Below are 23,569 nucleotides of genomic sequence, written 5' to 3'. Positions count from 1 at the left end.
ACTCCCTAGCCACAGCAGAGAGCTGGCCTGGAAGAGGGGCATCCGGGACAGGACCGGTGCCCCGACCGGGACTAGAACCCGGTGTGCCGGTGCCGCAAGGCGGAGGATTAGCCTAGTGAGCCGCGGCGCCGGCCCTAGAGTGTGATCATTTGGTAAATATTTGTACCATGTGGCAGAAACTATTTTGGGGGAGAACAAAAAGTTAGCTAAGTGCCCATATATCCCCTGTGAGCTGAAGATCTTGTTCCAGCTGAAGAAACGGGTAGAGAGTAGTTTAATGATACTGAAATTCACACTGTGCAGTGGAGGAACTGGAACTCAGTTCCAGGCAGTCTGAATTCAGAGTTTGTGCTTTTAATAATGGACGGCATCTCCATTTTTATTCTGTCCTGTGGTAATGCTATGAGGAACAGTAAGTACATGTTAAGACAGGAAGTACATTCTGACTTGTGTTTATTAGTAAATGTGACTAGAATGCATGACAGCCGATTATCCCAGTACATTTTGGTGATTAATGTTTTTTAAAGGCTGTTTTATATGGTTCAGTAATCTGTTTTCTGTATTATTTAAGCCTGTGGCATGAATTCTGTGTTTATAATACCTCAGAGTAGTTAGTTACTGTCAGGATAGGCCTTCCTGACATTTAATATAATTCATTTGATAAGGAGAGGGCAAGGATCCATTGCCATTTTAAGCTCTTTATAATTTTCATGTGCTCGTGAGATATTTTGAAGAATAAATATTATAGCTATGCTTTTTAGTTGTCACGAGATATAAATCAAATCTTGATATTAGTGGGATTAACTGAGTATCAAACTACTTCTGGAAGGTTTAAGATAATATTTAATTTTAGGTATGTGTAGATTCAGTATATTGTTTTAAAGGCTGAATATTTCTGCTATTAGTTTTCTCGGGAACTAAACAACTTTGTTAATTAATTACATTACCAGTGGCATTTTTACTTCGGTAATCAAAGCAGCTTCTTTTCTTCAGATTGATGCCTGGGCTCAGCTGAACTCTATTCCTGGCCAGTTCACAGGAAGCACAGGAGTACAGGTTCTGACACAAGAACAGTTGGCTAATACTGGTGCCCAAGCCTGGATTAAAAAGGTACATACTATATGCACATACAAAATGTTTAAGTACAAAGTTAAAAATTTTTGGAAAATGTTTTATTAAAAATGCATGAAGAGGCCAGTGACTAACCAAAGTTCCGTAGTAAATTTGCTATGTGTATACTCCAGGATGGACATCGAAGATGGACCAGATTCATGAGACAATGGCAAATGTATAAATATGGCTCAAGAGCCACTCGCTTTGTATCCTGAGGTTAATTTTTTTTTTAATTGTTGATGCTGACTTTGGTGGGGGTGGTTTGATTTAACTGTTTAGAGTGCTAACATCGTATCAGGTGCTGTTCAGAATATTCCACAGTTCCTGCTGGACTACTAACCTAATCATTTCAAAGCAGTGGTTCTCAAATTTTTACTTCATCATGGGAAACTTTATTGCAGGTTTATTTGTGGTAGATCACTGCCCCCAGAGCCCTCCACCACCCTCATTTTCCTTTCTTCTCTTCCTCTGTCCTTGCCCCTTCATTAGTGCTTGCGTCTTCTTGTAAGATCCCTTGGCTTCTACTCCTCACTCTTCTTGTGACCTCCAGCCCTGTGTCAGCTGTTGATTGCAGCAAGTGGTTGGGAGGCCCTAGTATTAGCATTGCATGTGGTGATCTTGCCATGGGACTGGAAGGCTGGGGGGATGCTGGAGTGTGGGGTGGGCAGTGCTGACGGGTGGTAAGGGAGGGTGAGGAGGGATGGAAAGTACTATCTGTGGACCACCATTTAGGCCCTGGTGGCCTCTGGTGATCCACAGGTTCAATTTGAGAACCACTGATCTTATGAAAAAACAGGATGTGTAAGACCTAAAATCAAGGGAGAGAACGGACACCTCGTGCTACGAAGATGTAGGTGCACCTGGTTTGGGATTCCTGCAGTGAGACCTGTGAACTCCACCTACGGCTGCCTCATTGCTGGGGGAGTCTTAGGTGGTTAAGAAAGGCTTTCTGAAGAAAAGCATTCTGGTGAAGGGATGTGGCGTGGTTGGATGGGTGATGGGAAATTTGTTTCAGGAGTACTGGCAGCATAGCGGTGCTGAAACTGGGAGGCCGCGTGGTCTAATGGAATGGGAAGGTTTCTTTGTCCTGCTGTACACCTGACTCCTTGTGTGATCGTGGGCAAGTAATTTTTTGAAATTTCAAAGTCTCCCAAGTGTCAAGTGGAGACAAGCTTCATGGAGTGGTAATCAGTACTCTGATAGGTACATATGTAGAGTTGCAGTAAGTGCCAATTAATGAGGTGAACTTATGAAAAATGAGGTATTTGATGCTCATGCATTTTAATCTCTGTTTTGATAGCTTTATTTCTGTTGAGCCTTTTACTAACACATTAATACATTATCCTCATTTTGCCTTCCAAGTTATGTTAGGTAGTTTAGTGGGGGTTTGTGCTGGGAAACAAGAAATCTACCAAAATATTTTACATTATAGTTAAAAATAGGAGATTAGTTTATTTGAAACCATGGCTTTCATCTCAGTGGAAAGAATTACATTACAAACACACATCTATTTAGTTTCTGCTTTTAGTACTATTGGAGTTTGAGAACTCAATAGTTCAGGAAGTTAGACTTGAAGCTTATGTGTGCTCAAGTAGTAGGTCTGTGATAAACACACATTTTGAGGTGGACACATTGTAATGTGACTCCAGTGCAAAATGCTGGCTTTCATTTTTATAATGACATGCTGATCTAAATGTTTGTAATACTTCCATCATTGTGCTAACCTTTCACTGATTCACTTAGCTCCCAGTAAACTTTCCCCTAAAACATTTCTTTTGTTATTTTAAGTCTCGTAGGCAGTTCACAGATTTAAATGTAACATGTTTAGTAGGACATTTAAAATGGTTTAGTCCTTATATTTCATGTAAAACATCCTTGGTCCTTATATTTCATGTAAAACATCCTTGGGAAAGCACATTATTTTTGCTATCATTGAGATGAATATGATTTCATCAGATCAAATGATCAAAACCACTTTCACGAAAACACACGTTTGTGTAGAATTATGAAAGGTTATGTCTTGCTGTCGACTAAGGAATGTAGACTATTTAGAAGTTACAGACAGCTGAAGATTTATCATGTTCTTACATAGACACTGTCTACAGTCATTACATGTTGTGTTTAGAAAACTTGGCTCAAATAATCATTTGGCTTTTCTCAAACATCTTCTTTATGTACTAAAACCATAAGGATGCCAACGTTTCTTGAGCTTTTTTTGTTGCAGTATGTTTAGATGAAAAAGAATCAGTTTTATCAATATTCTAATTCATAAGTAAAATATTTTAAATGGTTATTGATTTTAAAAGAACTTCTGTTTTCTGGAATGAAATGATCTGGACATGACCTGGTCAGTAATATTTTGTTGTGGTCTCAGATTAATTAGCTTTTGTTATTAACTGCATACACACTGGGGTAAAGAAACAAGAAGATACTAGAAAACAGAAGCAATTGGAAACCTGGGTTATTTGGGGATTTATATTGTACTCTGCACAGTTGCCCTTTTTTTTAGGAGTGTATCCTGGAAAAGAGGGGCGGATGAACCTGGAAGTAAGTAAAAGTCATTCTAGGTGTGTAGCATCAAGGCAGTTGAATACCCAAGCATCAGCTAACTTTTTTCTCTTTATACATCTACACTGCATGGCCTGCACCAAATAAGGAACTGAACCAGGGGTATGTTTTTACCTCTACAGCTGCCTCCTTCCATCAGAGCACCTTTTTAAACTTAATGTCTAGTCACATGTCATTGGCATGTTTTCTGCTCAGCATTTAATTATAAAGCTGGGAAACAAATTTATACTATTTTATTACTGTCTAAAAAACAATGATTTTTTTTTTCACTTAGTATTAACTATCAATATAGGAAATGAAGATACATACTATTTCCTTAGTTACCAAAAAATTTTTTACTTCCTCTGTTGATAGGTTAATGACTGCTATAATTTGCTAGAGAATATATGCCTAAGTTTATTAACAAGGAGAAATAAAACATGATTTGGAGCTGTTTCAAATGCTTTTAAAAGTGGCCGTAAAGATCAACAGAATTCAATACTGTTGTTACATGTACAAGGATGCCTGTTAAAGAGGCATCAAATATTTTAACACGTGAAAGTAATTGTTGACCACGCTAATGTATATAGCTGTGCATCTTAGGACATTAAGTGGTTTGCTGCTTTGATGGAAATTATGGTTCAGTGGGTTGGATACAAGAGAGATGATTGTTCACAGAATAACCTGTGAACTTTCACCCCTCTGTATGGAAACTTGTTTCAGGGCCAAATCCTTGTAGCTGTCTTCTTGCCCCGGTCAGTGCCAGCCGTACTATTCACAACACTGCTGCTACCGAGGCCTAGGTATGTAAACATTTAAGGAGTTTTTTAAAAGTCTTTTAACATCAAGCTAGGTTTAAAAGAATTCAAATTCATTTTGGTGTACTTACAGGGTATTTATGTGTGATTGTCTCCTATTTATTACTGTGTAAATATATTTTAAAGTTATCTTTTTGCCTCATAGGGATTTTCTTAGTAAAATATTTATACTTGCTTTATAGTAGAATGGGGAAGAAAACTTTGGATGACAACAATATGCTTCTTCAGTGTCCAAACTTTTTCTAAATGATTTCTGGGCTTTATTCATAAACTAGGTACACCTGGGACAATTACTATTATTGACTGTTTTAACATTGCCTTCTTTTTATTTTGCAAGCTAAGAAGAAATACCAGTGAACCTAAATAGTGGACGAAAACAGGAGTGTTCTAATTTTTTTTTGGAGGGGGGCATGAGGGGCCGTTGTTCTAAAACTGCCATTTATTTGACTATCAGAATACCATTATGTTAATGCAAAAGTAATTAGAACAAATATAACTGCAGTATGTGTCAAGTACAGAAGCATTGACATTGAATTGCTATAACAGATCTAGAAGTCAAATAAGATTTTTCTTTTTTAGAAAGTTGCGTGTGAATCTTTAGTTGAGTTCTAACTGTAAAATTGGGACATTTTACCTTTCTTTCTTTGGATAGGATCAGTTCTTAAGAGCAGCCCCAGTAACTGGAGGAATGGGAGCCGTTTTGATGAGAAAAATGGGCTGGAGAGAAGGAGAAGGATTAGGAAAGAACAAAGAAGGAAATAAGGAGCCTATCCTAGTTGATTTTAAGACAGATCGTAAAGGTAACAAGTTCTTTTTCAGATTGTTTATTGTACTTCAGCATTTGCAATTTCATTGTTTTACACATTTTTGGGATCTGCTAAATGCATTCTTTTGGTCCTCTAAACTGGAGAAATTTCCTACATAGGCAGTTATTTTTTAAAAAAAAAATTCAGTTTCCACACACAGCTTATTTTTGTATAAATATAGAAGGACAAGTTTGAGCTTTTAAATGACAACTTTTTCATGCTAGTTGCTGAGTATGGAAATTTACATATACCTACTAGGTAGATAAATTTAACCTGATTTAATGTCTTTGCTTATCTCTTTTCAAGTTAAAAAGTTGGGTTGTGTAACCTCTTTATACTATAGGGCAGTTGGAACTTAACCCTGACTGTATTTTGTTATTTTCAGGTACCTTAGCAGGGTTGTATAGTCTGTGTTTAGTTGCTGAGTTACTGAATATACACTTGGTATCCATAGATATCAGCCTTTACTCATAATTTCTTCCCTTGGAGCATTTTTCTAAGTAGAATCACAAGGGGCTGGCCGTGCAGTATGATTTTAGTAGCTTGCAGTAAGTTGAGGTAACTTGAATAATTGATGTCTTAATTAACTTAGAAACAGACTAGCTCTGCAGTAAATAATGCATTGTACAACTGCAGAGAGCATTCTTGGAATTTACAACGTGGTCTGAGTGCGAGGTCTCCGAGGATTATGTTTCCCAGGATGGGTTGGGATGGAATTAGCAATGTAGTGCTGAAAGATTTCCACTAATATATTTGGACACTGGAAAATGATTGTTACGAGTAACACAGCCAATCCGCTTTGTAACAAACCAGACCTCAGTGCAGCAGGCTCACGAGGAGCAGTTAGGTGTGGGAACACCTCGCATTGAGCTGTGGACGCTATTTTCTCACTTTCCAAAAACATTTTCAGTGGCTTAAAATCTCAGCTGTTTTTGAAATGTACTTTTATCTGAATAAAAATCACTTACAGTAAGTAACTAATACTTTTTGAGCTTACAAAGAAACAGACCTTGGAGATTTAATTTATATATGTATTCCTATATGAAGTTTGAAGTCATGGAATCAATAGAGGTTCCTACAGAAGAAATGCTAGTCTGTATTGGGATTTGAAATGATACTTGGAATTTAATGAAAACTGCCTCCCTCCCCCTTTTTTCTTCCTTATTAAAGGTCTTGTTGCAGTAGGAGAAAGAGCACAAAAGAGGTCTGGGAACTTCTCGGCTGCAATGAAAGATCTGTCAGGTGAGGATATGCTTGTGAGTTTCTTCCTGTCTCCCCCTCATCTTGAATTTGTAATTTGTAGCAAAGTTGGTGAAAATATAACTCATTTTTTTCTCTGCAGGCAAACATCCTGTGTCTGCCTTGATGGAAATCTGTAACAAGAGAAGGTGGCAACCACCTGAATTTCTTTTGGTCCATGATAGTGGCCCTGATCATCGCAAACATTTTCTCTTTAGGGTAAATATGAATTTCTGAATTGTTTATGTACTAATTTGATGATTGGTAGAGGGTGAGGGATAAGTATAATTACAGGATTAATATGCTGTCAGTGGGTTGGGGGTGTTTATGTGTGGGTAGTGGTGGGATGTTTATTTTGTGAATATATCCTATTAAAAAATTAGGGGGAAGGCTATGGGCAAAATCTGATATACAGTTTATTGTACTGGAATGTGGGGAATTAATGTAGTACTTTCCGGTTTTATGTATTTCCCAATTTGGAGATTTGCCCTTAATTTGCAGTCCCCATTCCCAAATGACTTGCTACTACTGGGTTGAGATTAAGTTTGATTTACATGGTATGGGTTTTATATTTTTATAAGTTCTAGCATTTAGTGAAAAAATAAAAAGCTAATAGATATTAAAGTTTGATGCTGTTCTTATTGTATGTTTTTCTTGAATAGGTATTGAGAAATGGAAGCCCTTACCAGCCCAATTGTATGTTTTTCTTGAATAGGTATTGATAAATGGAAGCGCTTACCAGCCCAGCTTTGCCAGCCCTAATAAGAAGCATGCTAAAGCCACAGCTGCTACTGTGGTTCTTCAAGCAATGGGCCTTGTACCAAAGGACCTCATGGCTAATGCCACTTGCTTCAGGAGTGCCTCACGTAGATAGATTGAGGTTTTATATTAATCATTTCAGATAATTTTACTCTGCATCACAATGTATTTCCTCTTTAATGTTGTAAATATTTGGCAATTTAAGACATTGTGTAAAAAGCAATCTGTACAAACATCTCCAGGCTTTGATTTTTGTACCATGGAAATTGTATTTAACCATACAGGGTTTTGGTATGTTTATATTGTTTACCTTAGTGATGTATTTGTTTAAGTGGCTAACATCCAAACAGTTGTTTGAAGGCATCAGTAATCTTCAGTGTGGAATGTTAAATAACGCTTTTATACTGTATTTTGTACTATGATGTAACTCCCCTTCCTATGGCTAGGCTGCTGTAACACTTGCCTGTAATCAGTGAAGGGCTGTGCACCTTGTACTATTTCACAATGGGTTCTGCTGGACAGATACTGGGCCAGTGTTATTGAGGTAATCAAGCAAGATCTGTTCCACAGGGCTAATGCCACCATCTCCCCTTAAAATTTTGTAGAGGTTATAAAAAGAAAAGTGGTATGTTGTGTGATGACCAGCACTAAGTCCTGCATTCCCGTTAAAGCCACTTGGGTCATAAGAGTGGAGGAAGTCTGACTAGAATTCTGCAGAGGCCACGTATGTTTAGTATGGCATTGAGTTGTGATATAGTTTTACTTTGATGTGCATTTTGAATTTCAGCTACACCTAGATAGATGTAAAATGATAATTACAATGCTGTAACCAACTTATCTAATAAAATTGGCAACCAGCCACTATTTTGTTGACTATGAGAAAGTTTATGTTAATTTTTAGGGTCTGATAGAGTATTTCATGTGTATTACAGTGGTATTCATATGCTATGTCTCTAAACTTTATTTTCAAAAGCTTAAGGCCCAAATACAAACTTCTCTGGAACAAACGTGGTGGTTTATTTTCTGGATTATAAAGTAAACACATACTTCTTCACTAAATGCTGTTATTTCTTTACCCAATGCTTTCGATTTCTAAGCACTTTTATTTAAAAAATTTGAAGCACACATACACACAAATACCTGTGAGCACACTGAAGAGTGCTGCATGGCAGCTAAGCATGTTTTACAACGCTCATCACTATTCTGTACGGCATACAAACTGCCCTTTTGTCGGGATTGACATGCATTAAGACATTTTTTGAGTGTATTTAAAAATAGAATTAGAAATCAGTAGCAAAAAGTGCTAAAGCAGAAGCATCAAGAATCAGCTCAGTAGTTACTATCTGCATTTATTTCTACAAGAACTCTAACAGAGATTGTATGGAAGTAGTAGTTTTGCACTGATGCCATAGTCACAATGTGAGATAGTCGCTACAGGTTTAGTCTTTCTCATAAGGAAATGATACTCAGTTTTTAAGAATTTTCAATGTTTTGAAAAAAGTTTAACTTATGTTCAATATCTGGAAATCTAACTTTAAAATAAAAAGTTGACTTAAAACCTTAATGCTATTGCTCAGTGCATGTAATAAAAGTTAATATTCAACTTGCAAAATGAACTTTTAAGGCCAAAGACAAGAATCTTGAATTTCCTTGCTAGGAGGTTTTTTTCCTCAAAGATTCCTTTTAGGCTTACTTTGGTGTTCAGGATCTCCAATTATAAACGTAGTCACTCATTTCCACATTCCGTAAAGATGACTTCCCCAGTAACGGTATTTGACTGAGTTGGTCCAGAGTCTTAGGATGCAACCCACAGTTAGCAAGCTCTTTGTGTACCACCTCCTGTGGAAATTTGCATACAAGTCAGTAAAAAACACATTAGTTTGAACATTCATACTAACACATTCAGCTCATCAACAGAAGTTGATCCTAGGAAATTTTGCAGTGTTTAAGTCTAGCAAGCTGATAAGCATCAGGCAATAGAGGCCTCAATTACAATCTCAACAAAACTGTTATTTTCAAGACAAGGCAAATATGGTTAAATAGTCATGTTTCTATATCCTGAAGGAATCAGGACCAAGTTTTGGATTTAAGAGCTATAAAGTTCTTCACTTATTGTCACTAGTACAACAGGCTAACTTCCTAAGATGTAACACAAAAAGAGACATGCCTTCCTCTGACCAGTTCATAACAGTTTCTGTGGCTCATCAGAAGTGACTTCCCGGAGCTAGTCTGGGAAAACGGTTCACACTGGTCGCCTTACCTTATCCAGTACATTAGCCATAGGCAGGCATATATTAAATACAGTCGTTGGCTCATGTGGATAGAGTCCTGCCGAGAAAGACCCGCTTTGTGAAGACTGGAGCAGCATGGTGACGGAATGCACACAATGAGGCATGATAGGACCTGTAATCTCCAGACTAAATTGATCTTTGTATCCAGAAAGAGCCTGGCTCTTCACATTTACACTTCGTGCCTTCATGAAAATGTAAAGAAGAAGAAATATTACCATCCCTGTTGCAAAACTTCAGTTCATTTCCATCTGGGCTTCACATCCAAAGGCACAGAACACAAATAGCTATGAAACCATCACAATGACGTGAGTGAAGACTAGTGACAGTTCAGTGCCACCATGGTCTTCACATGAGGGTTCTGGCTGAAGTGTATTCTAGAGAATGACTTTTTTCTTATAACAGTCATCTTTAAAAATTCATGAGAAATGATATTTTTTAAAGTTCCATCTCCTAAAGCCAAGTATCCACATATGCTCAACACAGAATATTGGGAGAAAGCACACCACGCATCTATTACTATTAATTTAGTACGTGTATTTATGTGTAGACTTCTCATTTGATAATAAGGATATACAATTATTTTTACTTATGAATGAGTAGTCCTTGAGCTCTGTAGCAACATTCTTGGCTATGTCCTCAATGGTAAAAGTGAAACAAAATGAGATGAATGCTTCCATAAACTGAAAAAAAAGGAAAAATGCTTTTGCTGCATAATAAGAAATAAGAAATCATTTTAAATAATTTGTATTTTACATTTCTTTCATGTAACTCAAAAGTATTTATTTTTACCAAGATAAAAAGTAAAAATTAGTAGTCTCTTATTCCTTTGAAAAGAAAATTGTGTATTTCAGGGAAAGAGACCAACAAAAATCTTCCACCTGCTGGTTCACCTCTACAAATGCCCCCAGCAGCTAAGGCTGGGCCAGGCTGAAACCAGGCGTTGGGAACTTGGTCCAGCTGGGGCAGGCGCTAGACACAGCACTTCAGACAGTGCACATTGCAGTGTCTTGTCCGAGTCTGGCGCTGCTCCTCAGTCAGGCTTCCTGCTAATGTGCATCCTGTGAGGTAGCCGGTGACGGTTCCTGTACCTGCAAACCATGTGGGTGATCTTTATGGCATGTCTGGCACCTGGCTTCAGCCTGCTTCCGCCCTGGCTGTTGTGGGCATCTGGGGAGAAAACTAGCAGATAAAATATGTCTCTGCTTTCCAATAAAGCGGCATTGTGGGGGTCAGTATTGCAGCACAGTGGGTTGTCACCTCTTGCAATGTTGGCATCTCGTTTTACAGCACCAGCTGGGAGTCCTGGCAGAATTTTTTTTTTTTTTTTTAAGATTTATTCATTTATTTGAAAGGCAGAGTTACAGAGAGGCAGAGAGAGAGAGAGAGAGAGAGAGAGAGAGAGAGAAAGAGAGAAAGAGAATTTTCCATATACTGGCTCACTCCTCAAATGGCCACAATGGCTGGAGCTGGGCTGCTCCAAAGCCAGGAGCCAGGAGCTTCTTTCAGGCCTCAAACTAATGCCCATATGGGATGCTGGCACTGCGACAGCAGCTTTCCCCGCAAAGCCACAGCGCTGGCCCTGGCTCCACCACTTCTGATCTAGCTCCCTGCTAATGTGCCTGGGAAAGCAATGAGAGATGGTTCAAGTACTTGGGGCCTTTTCACCTAGGTGGGAATCCTAGATGGAGTTTTAGGTTTTGGCCCAGCCCTGGCTGTTTCAACCATCTGGGGAGTGATCAGGTAGATGGATGCACTAGCATGCTTTCTCTTCACTCTGCCTTCCAAATAAATAAATCGTAAAATAAAAAATAAATCAAGAATGACTCTATAAATAAAAAAATACTTACATAGAACGTTTTAAATTACCTTAAGCATTTGCATTGTGGCACCTCGGAAAGCTATAGGGGACAGCAGGGTTGGCGGAAGTCCTGCCTGTGGGCCTGAGGTTGCAACTAAACTCTTGCAGTTGATCAAAAAATTGAGTAATGTAAAAGTGTTGATTCCTTTCACCAACACAACAGACTCGGGCCTGTGGTCCATTTGTACTTCATGCTTCTCTTTACGGCTGACAATAGAAGTCAAGGAAACTGTAATTCAAGTACTTCACCAGTGGGAAAGTTACCTTGATTTGGAATCACTTGGGACTCCCCTCCCCCAGAACAAAATGGAAATGTGCTTATTATCCCTCACTCTTCACTGCAAACATAAGGTTTATGTTTGAATCAAAATATTCAACATCTGAATTTGCTGGAAACTGACATCTAACAAAAACTAATTTCTTCTCTAGTCAAAGATACGTGCTTGGGGCTGGCGCTGTGGCATAGTGGGTAAAGCCGCCTCCTGCAGTTCTGCCGTCCCATATGGGTGCTGGTTCAAGTCTGGGCTGCTCCCTTCCAGTCCCGCTCTCTGCTATGGCCTGGGAGAGCAGTGGAAGATGGCCCAAGTCCTTGGGCCCCTGCACCTGCATGGGAGACCCGGAAGAAGCTCCTGGCTCCTGATTGGCACAGCTCCAGCTGTTGGGGCCAGTTGGGGAGTGAACCAGCAGATGCAAGACCTCTCTCTCTTCTTCTTCTCTCTGTGTGTAACTCTGACTTTCAAATAAATAAATATCTATTAATTTTATTATTTTTTAAAGATTTATTTATTTATTTGAAAGTCAGAGTTACACAGAGAGAGGAGAGGCAGAGAGAGAGAGAGGTTGGTCTTTCATCTGCTGCTTCACTCCCCAATTGGCTACAACGGCTGGAGCTGCGCCGATCTGAAGCCAGGAACCAGGAGCCTCCTCCAGGCAGGTCTTCCACGCAGGTGTAGGGGCCCAAGGATTCGGACCATCTTCTACTGCTTTCCCAGGCCATAGCAGAGAGTTGGACCGGAAGTGGAGCAGCCAGGACTAGAACCGGTGCCCATATGGGATGCCAGCGCCTCAGGTCATGGCATTAACCCACTACGCCACAGCGCCAGCCCCTAATTTTTTTTTTAACTGAGCCTTAAAAGAGATTAACAATTTGCTCAAGCTTATTCCAGGTCTCCCACAAGCGTTAAGGAGCCCAAAGCCTTGGGCCATTTTCCAATGCTTTACCCAGCCACAGCAGAGAGCTAGATTAGAAGTGGAGTAGCTGGGACTTGAACTCGTGCTCATATGGGATGCTGACACTGCAGGTGGCGTCTCCACCCACCATGCCACAGCAGGCCCAGATAAATAAGTCTTAAAAAAATAAATAAATAAAATTAAAAAACAGTCATATAAAATGAGTCAAAAAGGGGACGATATTGTAGTGCAGCAGGTTAAGCTACCACTTGCAATGCTGTCTTCCCATATTTAATACTTGCACAGAGTACTTGCCAGTTCAAGTCCTGGCTATTCTGATTCCAATCCAGCTTTTTCTGCTAATGTACCAGGAAAAACAGAAGATGATGGCCCCCAGACCCGGCTGTTGTCGCCAGTTAGGAAATGCACCAGCTGATGGAAGATTCTCTCTCTAAATGCCTTTCAAGCAAACACTTTTTTTTTTTTTCTTAGATTACTTACTTTGAAAGTCCAAGTGAGAATGAGAAAAGGAGAGACAGACATCTTCCATCTGCTGGTCTCTCCCCAGATGCCCACAACCTGGGCTGGGGTCAGGCCAAAGTGGGGAGCCAGGAGTTTTTTTCATGTCTCCCATGTGGGTGCAGGGGCCCAAACACTTGGGCCATCTTCCGCTGTTTTTCCCAGGCCATGAGCAGGGAACTGGATTGGAAGTGGAGCAGCCAGGACTCAAAGTGGCGCCTATATGGGATGCCAGCGTCACAGGTGGTGGCTTTACCTGCCATGCCACAATGACAGCCCCCTAAATAAATAAATCTTGAGGGGGAAAAAAAGCAGTCAATTTTAAATTGCTCACTAACAATTCAATTAAGATAACTCTGATTAATAGCAATGGAAAGGATACAGCTTGATTGACAGTGTGTCTGGCTTTTTAATTTTATCTTGCACACCCATTTCTTCCAGCCAGGAAAAACTTTCCTCTTCATCCTCATCACTGATTGCTTGCTCTCTAGGAAATAGTTGAGAGTTGCCATTTCACAGCCTGCCATCTTTACAAATTTATTTCACTGATCTACTTAAGTCACTGGATATATAAAAGATTATTTTAATCACATACTCCGCATGTCCCAAGCTTGTTCCAGCTGCTTCCTTCTTTCGGCCATTTTCTTTTATTAAAGGCAGAGAAAATTCAATACCTACATGAGAAAACAAAAATGCAACTGTTCTCTTTATAAGTATTTACAGGTGTTCCCTGAGTATTTACGCTTGATCTACTCAGTACTCTGCAAGCTTTCTTTATGCAGCAGATAATCTCATACGCAAATGCACGCCATCTCCTTTAAACAAAAGGTTTAGGAAAGGGTTGGCGCTGTGGCACAGTGGATAAGGCCACTCCCTATGACAATGGCATCCCATATGGGTGCCAATTAATTCGAGTCCTGGCTGCTCCACTTCTGATCCAGCTCTCTGCTAATGTGCCGGGGAAAGCAGCGGAAGAAAGCCAAGTGTTTAGGCCCCTTCCACCCAAGTGGGAGACACAGAAGCTCCTGGCTTTGGACTCAGCCATTTTGGCTATCTGGGGAGTGAACCAGCAGGTGGAAGATTTCTCTGTCTCTCTCTCTCTCTGTAACTCTTGCCTTTCAAATAAATAATTACAAAAAAAAAAAAAAACAAACAAAAACCTCAGAAAACAATACATACTCTCATACCAATTTGTATTGTTTAATAAATTATATTCCAGTACATTTTTTCAAAAATGACTGATTATGCTCCCTACACATTTTGCATAATCTGCCAATGGCTGACTCAGTTTATGTCATTATCAGGGTGGGTCATTTGTACCACAAAATGATTTCAGGAAGAGTATATTCATATAGGGACTTTCTAGCCCATTATGGGTTTTACTTTGAGATCAGAGAAAGAAAAGCCATCAACTAATTGCAGAGGGAGGAAAAAAAAGAAATTTCTAAAAATAACACAATCAACTTAGACAATTCAAATTTTAGCTTTTAAGGAAAGCATTTAATTTATAAATTGTATCCTCACTTTAAACCTCCGCGTTTACCTTCATTTTTCATAGCTTCTCTCAAACCTCTAGTTGTAGGTGAAATTAGAGCTGTGATTGCATCATTTCCTGCTAATCCTGCTGCTCGAAACAGGACAGTGAACTGGTAAGTGCAAACGTAGAAATAGGGGCAAAGCTTGGTCTTCAGTAGATTGTACAGAGAAGTAAAGCTCACAGACCTACGGAGCAAAAGAATTTTAAACATTATTAAACATGTAATATTTTGATGTTTAAAATTTAATTTTGTATAATTTAGTTTGATATTTACCTGGTTTAAGATGTACCACAAATATTTCAGATCTGGGTTTGAAGTTTTGCAGCTGTATATATTTTGGCTTTAAATAACTGAAATTGGTAGTAGGGATTTGCTGATGACTTTTTGATATTTTAGTAAAGTGTTTACTGATTAGGCCCTAAACATTTTTATTTTTTTAAAGACTTATTTTATTTATTTGAAAGAGTTACAGAGCCAAGTAGAACAGAGGTCTCCCATTGGCTGGTTCTCTCTCCAAATGGCCACAATGGCTGGAGCTGAGCTGATCCAAAGTCAGGAGTAAGGCGTCTCTTCTGGGTCCCCCAGGTGGGTGCAGGGGCCCAAGTTCTTGGGCCTTCTTCTACTGCTTCCCCAAGTGCATTAGTAGAGAGCTGGATCAGAAGAGGAGCAGCCGGGACTCGAACGTGTGCTCATATGGGATGTCTGTGTTGCAAGCCAGGGCTTTAACCTGCTGTGCCACAGCACTGGCCCCTAAACATTTTTTCTTTAAACAACTGGTAACTGGCTGGCATTATCTGAGCCTTTCTTTTGCTAATAAAGGAATCAGCCACCAACAAAAGGTAACATTACAGAATTGTTTGGAGGGCCAGCGCCGTGGCATAGAGGTTAAAGCCTCCGACTGCAGTGCCGGCATCCCATATGGGCACTGGTTCTAGTTCTTGCTGCTCCACTTCTGATCCAGCTCTCTGCTACGGCCTGGGAAAGCAGTAGAGGATGGCCCAGTACTTGGGCCCCTGCATCCACATGGGATACCTGGAGGAAGCTACTGGCTTCGGATTGGCGCAGTTCCAGCCATTGCGGCCAATTGCGGAGTGAACCAGTGGGTGGAAGACCTCTCTCTCTGCCTCTCCTTCTCTCTCTGTGTAACTCTGACTTTCAAATAAATAAATCTTTAAAAAAAAAAAAAAAGCCACCTCCTGCAGTTCCGGCATCCCATATGGGCGCTGGTTCGAGTCCTGGCTGCTCCACTTTCGATCCAGCTCTCTGCTATGGCCTGGGAGAGCAGTAGATGATGGTCCAAGTTCTTGGGCCTCTGCACCCACATGGAAAACCTGGAAGAAACTCCTGGCTCCTGGCTTTGAATCAGCGCAGTCTGGCCATGATGGCCATCTGGGGAGTGAACCAGCAGATGAAGATAGAAGACCTTTCTCTCTCTGCCTCTGCTTCTCTGTAACTCTGCCTCTCAACTAAACAAATAAATCTTAAAAAAAAAAAAAAAAAAAAAAAAAGAATTATGTTCGGGCCAGCATTGTGGTGTAACACATGAAGGCACCTGCTGCAACACCAGCATTCCATATGGGCACTGGTTCAAGTCCCAGCTGCTCCACTTCTTATCCAGCTCCCTGCTAATGCACCTGAGAAAGCTGCAGCAGATGACCCACATGCTGGGGCCCCTGCACCCATGTGTGAGACATGGATGAAGCTCCTGGATCCTGCTTCGGTATGGCCCATCCCTGGCTGCTGTGGCCACTTGGGGAGTGAACCAGCGGATGGAGTTTCTCTCTCTCTCTCTCTCTCTGTCTGTCTCTCTCTCTATATATATATTTCACTCTTTCAAATAAAAACAATGTGTATATTCACTATTTATTTACATCCCACAATTAGATAAAAAGTGACTAAGATACAAAAAGGTAAATAGTTTAAATGGAGAGACAGACAATAGTGAAGATTCTTAGAGTACTAGAAATGTGCTGTTCTTAATTTGGATGTTGGTTATGAGTATCATCAGAGTACCAAAAACTCTTGTTATACATGTATGTGCATTTATTGGTATGTACACTATATTTCAAAAAATGTAAAAAAAAAAAAAGAAAAAAAGAATTAACAACCCCAAAAAAATTCACTGCTGGATTGCAGGTTTTTTTTAACTAATCTTACCATTCACTCATTAAAATGTGTTGTAGGGTTTCATCATTTGACCAAGGACTTGTCTTTCCAGCCATTTTCCTATCAGCTCCAATTCGAGGAAACAGTGGTAGCCAAGACAAGGCAGGGTGGAGCCAATAGATAAGGCTCTGTTGGAAGGCACAGCGGAGCTCAGTGGATAGCTTGGGATCCTGAAATCCAGAGGTGATAAATGGTGACTTTTTGCCCCATAAGAAAAACAGAATATTTTTAAAGAGACATTGAATACATCAAACACTTACTTTAAGACTCTTTATGGCTTTGTATGGGAAAGTTTAAATAACTGTTACAGGGCTAAAATGTGCTTAATCTTTGTCTGGGAAAACCTTTCTGGACAGTGATGATAGTCTGTCAAACTGTTTTCCAAAAGAATACTTCATCATAGATGGAGAAACTCTGTTGTTGCTACCAGCCTTAAGAATAATGACTCTCTATCATGAGGGGTAGGCCCGTGCATGCGTGTGCATGTGTTTATGTGTACATGTGTAGGTAATACTATACCAAGGCTTTATACCCAACAAAAACAATGTTTCAAAGTAGCATTTGGTACGATGGTGAAGATTCCACTTGGGATGCCCGAGTCCTCATATCCAAGTGCCTGGGTTTGAGTCCCAGCTTCACACTAACGTGCACCCTGGGCAGCAGCAAGTAATGACTCCAGCACTTGGGTCCCTGCACCCACATGGGCTGCTGTCTTTAGCCTGGCAGCCTCCTGGCTGTTGCAGGCATTTACAAACAACACATGGAGATCTCTTTCTTTCCGTCTTTCCAATAAAATAAATAAAATCAAAAGTACTCAGGAAACATCAATAATACAATCACGAACGATCCTGATTTATTGGAAAAGACAAACCAAAGCATCTTTTAGGAAATACTTTTTAACCCATTTTGAGTTGAGATACTTAGAAGTAATGCAACTGTATTTCTTTAAAATCATCCTAGAATTCATTAATTCCAGTAAAATTATCACAGACCAATTACTTACAAAGCAGAGTATATAAGTAATAAGACAATTTGTAAAATCTATCCGCTCCCCTATGCTTGAACTCAATTGCTTTTCATCCCTTTTTCTTACATTTTTTCAAAAAGCCTGAGAAGAAAGTTTTTAAAATTTATTATTTATTTGAAAGTCAGAGTTAGAGAGAGGGAGAGACAGCATGAGAGAGATTTCCTGTCCCTTAGTTTACTTCTCAGATGGCTGCCAAGGCTGGGACTGGGCCAGGCTGAAGTCAGGAGCTTCTTGCAGGTCTCCCACGTGGGTAGCAGGGGCCTAAGCACCTGGGCCATCTACCCCTGCTTTCCTTGCATTAGCAGGGAGCTCCATCAGAAGCGGAGCAGCAGGGACTCGAATGCAAACCCATACTGGCCATGGTGTTTCAGGAGGCAGCTTTACCTGCTATGCCACAATACTAGTCCCAGAGCAAAAAGGTGTAGTTCAAACAATTCCTGTTTTCAACATTTATTAATTCTAAGGACAAGTTTCTGAATTTAATATACAGTTACTCAATTTGGATGCTTTATGAATGCACCATTTGGGAAAAACAAAATTTCCCAACTCTCTGTGTCATTAAATGTCAGAAGTAAAAATTTATGGAATGGAACATTGCTGATATTTTACAGAAAAAACCATTTTACTCTTCATTTGTTACTTTGAAACATACGTTTATTAGTTTAGAATTACCTGTATACTCTGTGGTAAAGTAACTTCTGTTGCCCTACAATGCTGGACAAGACCCTGGGCTTCTTCCTGTGCTTTCAAATGATCCGCCCACGCAAAGGGTTGAGAAGAGGTGAAGAGGAGTCGAGTTTTAATACTCCAGTCCACAGGTAACTCAGTACCTTCTGAAGATGGACCATCAGATTTGTAGGCTACTTGTGGAGTCTTTTAGAAAACAAAGAACACAATAATTTAACAGAGAATCAAGAAAAATCCTTCACTCTCACATTTTATTGACTACTGTAGTCATGATCACTGAAATGTCAGAACAGCATGAATTATATAATAAAAGTATGTATTAGAATATACTACACACAGAACACACATGAAAAAGTGTGGAATGAGCTACACCAAATTGCTGCTGGTGCTGACCGCAAGGATGGGTGAATTTATCGCTGGGGGGAGTGGCCCAGAGGGGCAGGTTTCACTTGCTACTTTAGACAGTTCTACACTGTGCTGTAGATGCTGCTATCAAAGCAGTAATCTCCCAGGTGTTTACAAGTCACCTTTTAAGCCTCTGAAACTCTCACCGGTGCTAAGCAGTTTCTCCTGCAGGTAACTGACGTAGGGTCCTTAAGGGCCGAATTTAAGAAGCTTGTCCTGCCCTCAAAAACTTCCCTTCAACTTACTCTGCTGCCCTTTCAAGTCAATCTTCTCCACATTACAAAGATCCTTTCAGGTGACATGGCAACAAGCTACTAGGAAAGGAGGCATTACCTCCAACAGACAATGCGAAGGTCGTTTATTTACAAGCAAGCGAGACGGAGTCTTAGGGAACTCTCTCGGCCTGCTCCCATCAGGACGGACGACGTGCTGATCCAACCATCAGCCCAGGAATCCTTAGGGAGCAGACACCAATGCATGTGTGGGGGCAGCGGTGGACAGCAAGATCACAACCTGCGGAGGTGAGCTGAGGGCTGACGTAAGACGTGGCAGAGCTGCAGGGGCTGGCTCTCAGTAAGTCTCTGCTGGGTGGGAGGAAAACCCCACATCTATTAGGCCTACATTCGTGCTGCTGGCCCTGCGACAGCACTGGCTGCTTCCCGACAAGTGCTGATGCCACCGTCCCAACCCTGGCAGAGCGCATCACGCTCAGGACTCCGAAACTCTTCTCCAAGCAAAACGCCTCTGACAAGTAGGAACGTCAAAAGCCCACGTCCTGGCGTTTCGGAGTATTACCTGGGGAACGTCAGTCACAGCCGTTCTTTCAGGACTCATCTCATCCCACTGCAAATCATTCTCTCGGTTAGAATCTAAAAACTGAAGTTACAAAAATTATCCTTAACAACTCAGATGATGAACTCTGGCCTCACACAGGACTCTCTCAACCCAAGCACCCGAATCCACAGCCCCTCAGTTAATCAGTGATTCACTTGAGTGAAACTTCAAGAGCAAAAGTAAGACGACGGTGATTGCGCATGAATACCCGATGGGTGAACCCGAAACCTAAAGCGCCAACAGGCTCCGCAGGACGGCAGGGGCCGGCAGACTCGGTCCCCGGGCCCCTCCTCACCCCGCGCCCGGCGTGACGATCGGGGTCCCGCCTGCCAGCGCGGGGTTCTCAGGATTCACTGATCTCCCCCGGCGGCGCCCCGCCCGGCCGGCCGTCCCCAGCGCCCAGGGCGGCCCAGACCCAGACCTTGGCGCTCGCTGCCCAGCCTCGAAGGCCAGCGCGGTCCACGTCGCTCTCAGGGCTTCCACCCCTCAGACAGGCGCGCACGCACTCACCCGGTCCGCAGCCTCCTGAGGGTCGCGGGGCGGCTCGGCCGGGGGCTCCGCGGCGACCCGGGGCCGGTTGTCGAGGCGGGCGAAGGGGTTCCTCCGCGCCGCGGCGGGCCCGCCGCCGCCACTCCGGCCCGCGGCGGCCGGGAAGGGGCGCAGGGGCAGCCCGGCGGCCAGGGCGGCGCGGCGCGGCGCCGGCTCGGGCAGGAGAGGCGCCGGGGAGGCGGCGGCCCCCTGACTGCGGGCCCTCTTCCGTCGCAGCCGCAGAACCTCCGGCGGCTTTTTGAAGCTGGGCGAGTAGCCCGGCACGGAAAAGGCCATGACTCGCGGCGGCCGAGAGGCCGGTCAGCCGCTCCGCAGGCACTTCCCGCGCGCGCAGGCCCCACCCCCGGCCGGCCACGCCCCGACGCAGCCCCGCCCCGGGCGCCGCGCGGAGCATGCGCGCTGGGCCGCCCCGAGGCCCCGCCCAGGCGCGCCGCCGGTCCTCCCCTTAGGCGCTGGGGGCCCGGGCGGCCCCGGTGCAGGTGCGCACTGCCCAGTGGGCGCTGGACGCTAGTCACGAGGTACCAGGAGTGCGATTAGCCCGGATGACAAGGAAACAGCACACCCGGGCTGCGGGGATGGCTGCTTAGCCAGCCTTTCGGTGACGTCAGCAGGTGGCCAGAGGGGCCTGGGCCTCCTCCAGCACCCAAGGGACCGCCCTCGGGTCGGCTCCCACGGCCTGCCCTCCCGCGCCCCCACGCACACACTCTGCCGCTACCTCTTACTGGATCCGGGAGAAACCGGAGCGAATGAGTATTTGAAAGCACACAATGTCAGTGCACGTGGGCTGCTTTTAAGACTTGAAAATATGCGCACATGCTCACATCAGGACAGCGGGCTCGCTAGGGAGGGAAGGAGCAGGCAGTGGACAGTCACCCTGACAGTTAGCGGAAGGCCTCTACCCCCTAGCGATACGGTACGAGTGTGGCCGTCGCAGACAGCAGGTGTCTTCATGGAAGGAGTTTTGTACCAGAGGCAACACATACAGAAACAGACACTAAAAAGATTTTCAGAACACTCCCTTCGAAAGTTAATTACAGAATTATCTCAACTGTTTGCACAACTTTTCACATACTTCTCAAATCTGTCAGAAAACTGCACATCTTGTGTCAGACAGCAAGAAGACAGGTCTAAGGATGGAACAACTTGCTTTTATCTTCCTTGATTTGTCCCACCAATCTCCAAGGAAAACTCTGGCTTCAAATACTAGGATGGGTTCATCCAACTGAGGTCTCAGAAAGAAGAAAATTAAAATTGAACAACTTGCTTTTTTCTTCCTTGATTTTTCTGAACAACTTCCATGGAAACTTTGGCTTCACAGAGTGGGATGGGTTCTTCCAACTGTGGTCTGAAGAAGAAGGAAATGAGTAGAAATGTCAGGTTTGGTTACCCATAGGTAGAACACCTACAGTGGTACTTGGTAATGTCTATTTCTAAGTTCTGCCACTTTAAATGATTTAAATAAAATTGTATTTCCACTGTTAAAGTGGAAAAGAAGTTCTACTGTTACAACATTCGGGGGCCGGTGTTGTGGCACAGTGGGTTAAGCCTCCACCTGTGATACCAGCAGCCCACATGGAGCCCGGTTCTAGTCCTCGCTGCTTCACTTCAGACCCAGCTCTCCTCTAATGTGCCTAGGAAAGCAATGGAAGATGACCAAGACCCTGGCCCCTGCACCCACGTGGGAGACCAGGATGGAGTTCCAGGCACAACCCAAGCCATTGTGGCCATCTGGGGAGTGAACCAGCAGATGGAAGGTATCTCTCTCTCTCTCTCTCAAACACTGCCTTTCAAATAAATAAACAAATCTTAAAAAAAAAAAGTATTCAAGGAAAAAATTCCACTTCTTTTGTAAGTGATAACTAATCCAATTCAAAATATATTGTTTTCAAACTACTGGTTATTTCTTATTGCCAAGGGAGGAGCGATGAGAAAAAGCAAAGTGAGATATATTATGGAATGTAGTAAGGAAAACTCACAAGCCATTTCTATCTTGGGGAATACTTGACTGGTATTCCAACAGGTAAGTTTTGCGAAGCAGTAAAGAGCAGTTATTTATCTAAACAAAGTAATACAGGGGCTGGCATTGTGGTGCAGCCCGTTAAGCTGCCACCTGCAGCGGCAGCATCCCATACTGGAGTGTTGGTTTGAGTCCCAGCTACTCCTCTTCCAATCCAGCTCCTTGCTAATGTTCCTGGGAAGTTAGCAGATGATGCTCCAAGTGCTTGGGCCTCTGCCATCCACCTGGGAGACCCAACTCCTGGATCCTGGCTTCAGTCTGGCCCAGCCTCAGCCACTGTGGCCATTTGAGACTTGAGCCAGGAGCAGGAAAGTATCTCTCTCTCCCTCTCTCTCCCATTCTCTGTCACTCTGCCTTTCAAATAAATAAAAATAAATCTTTAAGAAAATCAACTGAATAATAAAATACAGAGACATTAGGTATATTATAAAAGTTGAAACAAAAACAGAAATGCCTATCTTATCATCTTGGGACTAGAAAGTAAACAAGAGCAATGATTTGGTTACTTTAGCATACCTAAAAACACCAGTTGATAACTTCTCCATCACGTCTTTTAAGATACGTAGCTGGAAGGATTGTCAAGGCGCCAAAATAAAGGACAGAGAATAAAATAAAACGATTTGACATGCAGATGCTAAGTACATTACCTTTTCTTTTAACCCCTTAAGTTTTATACTCTCAGAAATTCAAAATGTTACAGAAATTCTGCAAGCTGTCAAGTTTAATTCTTTTTTTAAAAAATGTTTTAATTAATTTGTTTAAAGTTTAATTCTGAAATAAGGAAGTGAGGGTGGGTGTTTGGCGCAGCAGTTGCCACGCTGCCCAGGACCCCTGCCTCCCGTCTCAGAATGCTTAGAGTGGAGTTCCTGGTCATTTCCGATCCAGTTTCTTGGGAGGCAGCAGTGAGTCCCCGCCACACACATGGGAGACCGGCATCGCGTCCCAGGGTCCTGACTCTGGCCTGGCCCAGCTCTCACTGTTGCGGGCATTTGGGGAGTGAACCAGTGGATGGAAGATGTTTCTGTGTGTCTCACCCTCTTTCAAATAAAAACAATTTAAAAATTGGAAAAACAAGCCAACGATTTGAGATATAATAGAGCCTGAAGCTCTAAGGACAAGTGATGACAGCATAAGCCTAGCACGTGCTGACCACTGTTAGATCCATGGATGGTAATAGAATACTGTTTCTTTTTTATTTCGGTACAATGTATGGCATTCTTAGTTAA

At 42.3% G+C, this 23,569-nt stretch overlaps 3 protein-coding genes across 8 annotated transcripts in view; 1 reads left to right on the top strand and 2 right to left on the bottom strand.

Moving 5' to 3' along the window:
- The window catches only part of SON (SON DNA and RNA binding protein), a 33,712-nt gene extending 25,566 nt beyond the window's left edge, over positions 1 to 8,146 (top strand). Inside the window, exons 8-12 of one of the 3 annotated variants that reach the window (XM_062205749.1) lie at positions 994 to 1,110; positions 5,131 to 5,278; positions 6,455 to 6,526; positions 6,627 to 6,742; positions 7,239 to 8,146. In XM_062205749.1, the coding sequence (XP_062061733.1) occupies positions 994 to 1,110; positions 5,131 to 5,278; positions 6,455 to 6,526; positions 6,627 to 6,742; positions 7,239 to 7,397 (612 nt within the window). In that variant the 3' untranslated portion in view covers positions 7,398 to 8,146. Of the gene's footprint in view, positions 1 to 993; positions 1,111 to 4,383; positions 4,464 to 5,130; positions 5,279 to 6,454; positions 6,527 to 6,626; positions 6,743 to 7,185 lie in introns of those variants that run through there. The other 2 variants (XM_062205759.1, XM_062205767.1) reach the window with 2 other exon arrangements.
- Positions 8,147 to 8,365: 219 nt separating this feature from the next.
- Positions 8,366 to 20,643, bottom strand: DONSON (DNA replication fork stabilization factor DONSON). 2 transcript variants are annotated; one of them, XM_062205850.1, is made up of 10 exons: positions 20,288 to 20,641; positions 19,739 to 19,819; positions 18,524 to 18,724; positions 16,816 to 16,994; positions 14,664 to 14,842; positions 13,716 to 13,794; positions 13,503 to 13,607; positions 11,440 to 11,638; positions 9,543 to 9,755; positions 8,366 to 9,121 (listed from the first exon to the last, which is right to left on the bottom strand). In XM_062205850.1, exons 1-10 carry the CDS (start codon positions 20,600 to 20,602, stop codon positions 8,984 to 8,986), a joined length of 1,689 nt encoding a protein of 562 aa, XP_062061834.1. In that variant the 5' UTR covers positions 20,603 to 20,641; the 3' UTR covers positions 8,366 to 8,983. The 2 variants fall into 2 exon arrangements, with proteins under 2 accessions (XP_062061834.1, XP_062061844.1); XM_062205860.1 differs by lacking the exon at positions 8,366 to 9,121 and adding an exon at positions 10,662 to 10,740 and having other exon boundaries at positions 9,671 to 9,755; positions 20,288 to 20,643.
- A 686-nt stretch (positions 20,644 to 21,329) lies between these two features.
- CRYZL1 (crystallin zeta like 1) overlaps positions 21,330 to 23,569 on the bottom strand; it is a 52,953-nt gene continuing 50,713 nt past the window's right edge. For 2 of the 3 annotated variants that reach the window (XM_062205871.1, XM_062205880.1), the window contains exons 12-13: positions 22,860 to 22,905; positions 21,330 to 21,671 (exon numbers count right to left, since the gene is read on the bottom strand). In XM_062205871.1, coding sequence (XP_062061855.1) covers positions 21,572 to 21,671; positions 22,860 to 22,905 — 146 coding nt within the window. In that variant the 3' untranslated portion in view covers positions 21,330 to 21,571. Of the gene's footprint in view, positions 21,672 to 22,859; positions 22,910 to 23,569 lie in introns of all 3 variants that reach the window. The other variant, XM_062205888.1, reaches the window with a different exon arrangement.

This window comes from Lepus europaeus, chromosome 2 (genome assembly GCF_033115175.1).
Source record: "Lepus europaeus isolate LE1 chromosome 2, mLepTim1.pri, whole genome shotgun sequence".
NCBI lineage: Eukaryota > Metazoa > Chordata > Mammalia > Lagomorpha > Leporidae > Lepus > Lepus europaeus.
The sequence above is the reverse complement of the archived record's forward strand: the minus strand, read 5'-3'. Positions and strand labels throughout refer to the sequence as shown.